The sequence below is a fragment of the Chaetura pelagica genome, unplaced genomic scaffold, assembly GCF_000747805.2.
Source record: "Chaetura pelagica isolate M959 unplaced genomic scaffold, ChaPel_1.0 scaffold296, whole genome shotgun sequence".
NCBI lineage: Eukaryota > Metazoa > Chordata > Aves > Apodiformes > Apodidae > Chaetura > Chaetura pelagica.
Genome location: NW_009953648.1, coordinates 440,777 through 448,577, shown reverse-complemented (window position 1 = coordinate 448,577; position 7,801 = coordinate 440,777). Strand labels below are relative to the sequence as shown.

General features: G+C 44.7%; 1 protein-coding gene across 1 annotated transcript in view; it reads right to left on the bottom strand.

The window, feature by feature from the left end:
* The window catches only part of SIL1 (SIL1 nucleotide exchange factor), a 72,185-nt gene extending 65,013 nt beyond the window's left edge, over positions 1-7,172 (bottom strand). The window contains exons 1-2 of the mRNA XM_009999945.1: positions 7,068-7,172; positions 3,750-3,885 (exon numbers count right to left, since the gene is read on the bottom strand). Of these exons, the coding sequence (XP_009998247.1) occupies positions 3,750-3,885; positions 7,068-7,172 (241 nt within the window). The remainder of the gene's footprint in view (positions 1-3,749; positions 3,886-7,067) is intronic.
* Between the last annotated feature and the right edge of the window lie 629 nt (positions 7,173-7,801).

Sequence of the window (7,801 nt, the reverse complement as noted above, 5' to 3'; positions counted from 1 at the left end):
TGCTGAACGTGAGGTGGTTTCATCTTTGCAGAAGCAGCAACAACAGTGTGCTCACATCAGCTTCGCTCTGGCAGTTTGATCAACAGCAGCAGTCATGGCTTCTTATTTTTTAACTGCAATATAATTAGGCACTTAGGAAAATGACTCTGAACAGTACAAATGCTGCAGAGTAACTGCAGGTATCCACACGGAACTCTGCAAGCCACAAGTTTAACTACAGCTAAAGGTACAATCTAACAGAGCTCCTGTAACACGCGGTCTGCCCATCTAGATCCTTTGACACTGTTATCCAGCCCTGAGATCCAATGCTACAAGGTGCCATTTGCCAGTGCAAGTTTCTCCTCCATTTCTCCAGCCTGGACCCAGCAGGCTTTGCAGTGCCCCATCGTTGGCTTCTCTCAGGCAGAAAGCATACAAAGCAGATTGACAATATTTTTGTATTTCAGGGACATAGGGCTCTTGCTTGGTCCACCTGGACTTGGAAACTGGACACATTCATTCCTAACATCACACTGTCAGTGAGTGTCAAGCAGGAAAGTGCTGTTGCCAGGAAGGTGGACAGAGCCTGTCTGCAGAGACAATGCACAGCCCAGGCTCCCCACAATGCTGGGCACTGCTAAGAGGATGATTAACCCCCTTTTTCTTTGCCAATTAAACCCTTGCCTCTTACACCCTTTTTCTTAATCTTCACAGCAATGTCTTCTCAGAGGAGCCACTTCTGACCCTAGACTCAGGTGGAAAATGTGCTGCTAAGTGATGTGGTAAAATGGTCAGAGCAATCCAACTTTTCAGCCATCATTAGGAATGTTGAATGGAACAGAGGGAAAAAAGGTGCCCAAATAACAAAAGTAGGTAAATCCCAGAAGCATTCGTGTGTTCTAGGATGTTGTGGGGCAGGCTTGAGGTCACCTGGAAACACAGAAGAAATGCTTTTATATACAGAACTCCCAAGAAAACTGCCAAACTGACAGAGAAGACTATCAACACCATCCAACCCTTCCATTCATCTCTACCATCCCAAAGACTAAGGATCAGCCTTTGGCTGCCACAACCATCAGGCAAGATCACCTTGAAAAGTGGTAGGATGCTTCTGTGTGTTGACAGACTCATCTCCATACACTTGGAAGAGCTTAACATAGCCTGCAACAAAAGCAAGTCACCTCTGCTATGCTTCTCCAGAGAGCTTCCAGCTTACATACTATCACCCAGGAAAAGTGCTTTAGAAAGGACAAAGACACCAGAGGAAGCACAGCTTCAAAACAATTCTGCACCTGATGACAAGTAGGGATCTGATCAAGGGTGTGAACATCCATTCAAAGGTCTTGCAAACCCAAGCAGCCTGTAAGTTTATAGACACCAACCACAAAGAGAGCACAAAGCCCTGCAGACATCTTCATCATTTCCTCGGACAATACCTAAAACACCTGAAACACTGGAGGGGCTGGGAGACTTCCCAAGGCACACCTACCCTTCTATACCTACACCTATCCCAGCGATGTCTGCTGCATTTAATACCAAGTGGGAAAGAAGAGATGCCTAACAAAGTGTTAAAGGAAAGGTTGTGAAGTTTCACTAACCTTTCCACAGCCTGTCAGCTTCTGGACTGGCAGGCAGAAGAGACAACTGATCTCTTTGCTTCCAGATTTTAGGTGGCAGAGCTCTTAGGGTAACTGCCTGTCTCTGTTTGCATCCAGCTACCTGCAGCAGCTTAAAGCAAGCTCCAAGTGCAAGGAAACACTTGATCAAAACACAGCTGACACTGTAGGCAAAGAGGGAGCAACCAACACAAAGCAGTGCTATGTGTGCAGTAACAACTGCACTTGGTGGAGGAATTTGACAGATTACAGGTTGAGGACACTGCTGCAGCCTCAGTGGAAACGTGGCTTTATGCAATTAGCAACAGGAGACTAGAAACCCACGAGAGTAAAACTGGAAAAACATGGGATGGAAGACGAGCAACTGTGGGACTGGACAGAAGCATAAAAATCACACATCGAACTCAGGGAATCGGGTGAAACAGGAGTGCGATGGGGGAAATGCAAAACTGAGCTCCCTTCTACTTCTTCTATTTGAAGATGAAGATCCAGATTTTAAATCAAAACATTTGCTTCCCCAGGAGAAACTGGCTCCACTTGCTGCAGGGATACAAAGGAAGACAGCGTGGGGACATCTCGGATAGGCAGGCAGCAGAAAGCAAACTTTTGAGCATCACACTGCAGTTCCCCACAGGGATGGCCAGCAGTGTCCCCAGCCTTGCTCCAGGGAACACACACGTCACAACTGTGAGTCACAACCTACTCACAGGATTTCACTTCAGAGAAACCCTCTGGAGACAAACACACCAAGGCTGGCAGAGGGAGACCAAGGAGTCATCCTCTTCCACCCAAGTCTGCACACAGAGCTGAGGATTTGTAGTGACCAGCCAAGGAGGCAGACCACCATCTCAGCCTTTGACAAGAGTAACTGAAATTCTTTTCCTCTCTGAATGCTGACAAGCTCCCCACTTCCACAAGCCCTTCACTGGCACCTGCCCAACTTGGAATTACTACAAAAATAAAGTGGAACAAAGACACTCAAGCAATGGGGAAAGTGCTTCTGAACGCAACCAGCAACAATGTTTATAATGACTGCAAGTGTGTGTGTGTGTGTGTGTGTGTGTGTGTATATTTATATATACATATTCTGCTTCAGCAAGGGTGGCGAGGATCTGCCAGTCTGAATACTAAGCAGGGACACAGCATGCCTTCCATACATAATGGTACAAAAATGGAAGATAAGTACATACTGCAGCTTTGTGAAATGTAGGGGCTTTTGCTAGACATTTACATTATACAAAGATTTACATTTGGAAAAGCAATTCTGCTATATCTGGCAGAAATTTCAAGACAAATGTATCCCATATTTATTCATTCAGTGATAATACTGAGCACAGAATAAAGCTCTTTTAAATTCAGAGCACTTTATAAAAATTAATTACTACTTAGTTCACCCTTCTGAGGTGAGAAGGTCTTACACCTGCATATATATGAGGACACTAAAGCACAAGTGGATTAAAGACCTTGCCCAGGACCTTGACTGATCACCCTAATTGCTGAATTAGGGTGCACACATGCACGTGTGTTTATATAGGATTATCCCCTCCAGAGCCTTCCCCAGCACATGGGTTTTTGCCGGCTCAGTTGGTGTTTTCTGACCATACATGTGCCACAGATGTATAATAAAAGATACCAACACAATAAAAAGGAAGAAGCTTTTCGTGGTGGGATGGATGGATAGGGATAAAAGCTGGATTTCAAACAGCCAAGGAACAGAAAACCCATTGTTTAAAAGCTGTGTAATGTTACACTGCTGACCCTTGATCAGCTTGCCACAGTAGAATTTCACCAGCCCACACCAGAGCAGACATGGGTTACCAAGTGCCAAAAACAGCTATAAAACCTGTCCCTTGATAAGTGTACAAATACAGAAAAGAGCTTCTGGGCTGACACATCACCACCTGCAATGTGACAGGCAGCCCACTCCACCTTCTCCAGTGAACTCCAGCACTTTAGCAACTGCTCCCACTGCCAGCCAGTTCTGTGATGGTCTCCTGTCCCAGACCACTGGGTCTGTGCCTCTTTGGCTGAACACCAGCCAAAGAACACAGTGTTATGGGAACAAACAGGTATCCTGAGTTCCTGCAAGGCTGCTGTCAGTGCTGTCAGGTGGGGTTTCAGAAGGACACTATCAGTGAGTCACCGGCATGTTACCTGGACGTATGGTTTGCCACTGATGTGTGGGGTAAAACACTTCCAGGTCTTCAGGATCAGCATCATCTTCTGCTATTGGCTCTTTCCCACTGTCATCTTTCATGTCGCTGTCTTCTATTTTTGTAAGGGCAAACTCCTTTTGGATAGAAAAGATTCAGCTCATTAGCAATTGCATCTGGATAATTTAGTGCTGGCTGAGAATACCAAATTTTTTCCCTCGCCAGCAGATTTTTTTTCTTTTTTGACATCCAAGATTCTTTCCACATGGTTAAATTTAGATTTTAAGTATATTAAAGGTTAAACACGCATAACTAGCATGACATTTGTGCTGAACAAAGCAATGCAGCTTATTTCCTATTCCAGTGCAGGCTGCAGGTTTAAGCAGAGTCTCACCTATATTAAACTCAGAGTCAGGAGCCCTGACTATGATTAGGGTTGTATAACATTGCAAGACCCTGTTTCCCCTTGCCTAAAAATATGTCAAACTTTCAACTTTTTCAGCTGCAATTTTCCACACAAGTGGAAGGCCTCAAGCATTGTTTGTTGGGTTTTGTTGTTATTGGGTTGTATTTTTTTTAATGCACTTATTTCAGGCTTGGAGAAGATTTCAGATAAAATAGTTATTTCCAAAATAGGACAGAGAAAAAACACATGGTATTGCCTACACCATAAAACACGAGCATCCTTTTCTCCACCTGTTCCCAGTGTCCTCCCCAGTCTTTTAAAACAATGAGGCAGCGATTTAATCACCACCCACATCTCAAGTGCAGCATGTGAATGACAGAGGTGTGGTAGATGAGCTAGCATGAGTGGTAGGACATTACGCAAAGGGAAAAAGGAGGATGAAAAGCAGGAAAAAAAATCCTTGCTATGAGGGAAACCTCACTGTTCACTGGAAAGTCTCCCTAGGGAGCTGGTGGGAGTCATGTAAAACTGCAACAGATAGAATTATTGAGAGTGCTTAGTAACAACCTCGTACTATCTCACACCAGGGTATTAACTGCTTGGGAAGCAGGTCTTTGCTATTTGTTCCTGGTTTTCACAGGAACAGATAAGCTTGTCCAGACTGATCATCCAGACAGCTCAGTTTCTGTTGCAGGGAGTATTATCAGCTTCTGGTATCGCCAAGGACTGAATAATTTCAAATAACCAGTCTACGGGGAAAGATTCTTCCTAATTGTTGGCAATTAGAATAAGAGTTACAGCTCTTTTCATGAAGTGTTTTGATATTAATCCTTAAAATGTTTTCACAGGGAAAAAAAAACCAGTCAATTAAGAGGTTAACTGAAAATTTTAGGTCAGGTTCTGCCTTCACTTCTTCCACTTCTTGGAAAAAATGCATTTTCTGGCAGAATCTGGGTGCTTTGCATATAAACATCCATTATCCAGCCTAGGAGAGTGTTTCTGAGCAAGAGAAATGTCAGCCAGAGCAAAACACATACAATTGGCACTGACAGCAGTAACACATGAAGGTGGTTGACAAAGCTAGAGAATGTTTTTATTTTCTCTGTCAAAAGGGACTGAAATTTCGGAAATGCACTGAGAAAACAGAGCTTCACTCCTGATTTCCCTTAGTGCATCAGAGGCTTCAAATTGCTAAAATTATGACAAATGGTTAAAACTCAGTAAGAATCATAAACATTAAAAAAACAGGTTCTACTGATGAAAATTAGTGTTAAGATTTTGTGAGCTAAGAGGTAATGGGATTAAAATAAATGACTCAAAGCAATTATTAGTTAGCTTGTTTACACCATTATATTATCATCCAAGAGAGCCTTGATACAGGCCTTCACAAATTTATCACCAGGACTGTTGTGTCTGTTGAAATAAGTAATGGAGATAGCTCACGTTTACTGGCTTTGCTCAGGCCAGTCTAAACGTTCAGTAAGGATAAAAGGATGTGACTCAGTTCATTTAAATGCTACTGCCACTGCTCGGCCCACAAGTGCTTTGCAATACCCTGTTTTCATTAGTGTTTCTGGCAGAATTGGGCAACAAAGCACAAGCAATTCTTCACTTATGCAGAAATTAAGCAAAATCGGTTTTGGTTTGTTGTCATAATGAAAATAGTAGAAAGAAAGATGTTTTCTAAAGGACAATGGAAATTTCCTTCCAGACAAAAAGCCTCCTTGCTTTATCAGTCAGAAATCAACCTCAATAAGCTGAAAAGCCTCTGCAGGGAGGGTCTGAGACAACCTGCAGCCTGTTTGCAATAGAGGAGGGACATGGCCACCATGGAGTCATGGCAGGGGGAGTGCAGGAGCAGGTGATGGGAGGGTTAACCAGCTGTGGCATTAATCCTGCCTGAACCTCGGGGTTGGGTTGCCTGCCAATTCGGGCACATATCACTGGGTGGCTGCCCCAGTGCTTGTTTTCCAGCCGGGACGACAGTGTTCCACCTCCAGCCTCCTCCCTCCCTCCCTCCCTGAAATAACGACAAATTATCTCATTGCTACATGACTCCAGGTGGGTCAGAGACATTGGCCTACAGTGCTTATTCTGTAATCTATCCCCTGTATTTGCTCAGCTGCAGCACAGACCAGCAAGCTGCAACACAAAGGCAGGAGCAAGTGTCCAAGGACATGGGGTCCAGTGACCCCCTCACCAGTGCTGCTAGGGACCCCTGTTTTAAGCCATAGTATTCATTAAACTAAAATCCCACCACTCCCTAACTGCTCAAGGTTCCTCAAGGAAGCTTTCCAGATCTGCCAATCCAGCAGGGCTTGGTAGCTGGGGCTCAGCAGCAGAATCCAAACTGGGGGAGCTGTGCACACCTGTACAAGTGCAAAGGGCAGACAGGATCCCCTCACCAGCAGCTTCAAAATGACACTGCAAGTAGCAAAATCCATGTGACAGATGGAAGGAAGTGAGAGGATGCTCTTCTAAGCCTGACTCACTCGCAGTGATTCAAAACACAACTAGGAACATAATCAAAGCCACCTCTTTCCCCCTTCTTGCCACTAGACCACATAAGTAGCTTTGTCTCTTGCCATGGGGGGAATGTGACAACTCCAAATAGAAAAAGTGACATCTATCAAACAGGAGAGCTGCCCAAGTGGCACTGTTCCTGTTGCAAACCCTCTGGATTGAGCATATTCTGGATTTACTGGGATGAGGCAAGCAGTTTTAACAAAGAAACCCTCCTGAAATGGGTTTACTGAAGGCCTAATGTTGAGGAGAGGTGATTCACCAACTGCTACAACACCCTACATGGCCCTACAGAGGGATCAGGTAGGGCTGTGGCCCCACCACAGACTCCAGTAGCCCGACAGCCCTTTGCAAGCCCAGCTCTCAGCAGCAGCAGCCACCAACACTTACAGGAACTCTGTCGCTTAGGCTTGACCAGGAAAACACCACAGAAACCACCAAGACCAGCAGGTTGACTTTGGCCACAGTGGAGAGGAGACCGGCCCAGTGAGACATGGTCATCAGCCTGAAATACAGACAGAAACTGAGGCAACAAGATTTTAGTCCATGTTTTGATGGGTTTCAGCATTCCTTACACACCATTTTGCAATGCAGCATGGGTTCAGGGGTGTGACACCGCAGGAAACAAAACACTTTGAGGTGTTGGCACATGGGTCTTCCTGGGGACAGCAGGTAGCAAGTGGTGCCAATTTTACTGCTAATGGAGCTTATGACAGGTAGCACCAAAGCAGTTTATATTGACCCCACAGGGGTTTATCTCTCTCCTGGAAAATATGAAGAGACCTGTAAGTCTTGTTTAACATCACTGTGTTAGTGCCATGGATAACAACTACAGAGAAAAACTAAAATCAGTGCAATCTTGCAAAGGCTTTTTATGCCTGTGCCTCATGTTAAGCACAGAATTAGCTGCATTAATTCAAACTAAACAAAACTACCAGCCATCAAAGGATCAGGGGTTCATCTAAATCCATATGTAGGCTTTTTTGAGGAAAACAACATTTTGCAGAGGTCAACAAGGTTTATTTAGTGGTTCCTACAGCACAAGGCTGTGCCCACTGCTCAGAGCACTGTCTCACCTGAACCATGAGCAGGCTCTGCTCACACTTGCAGTGGACCACAAAGAG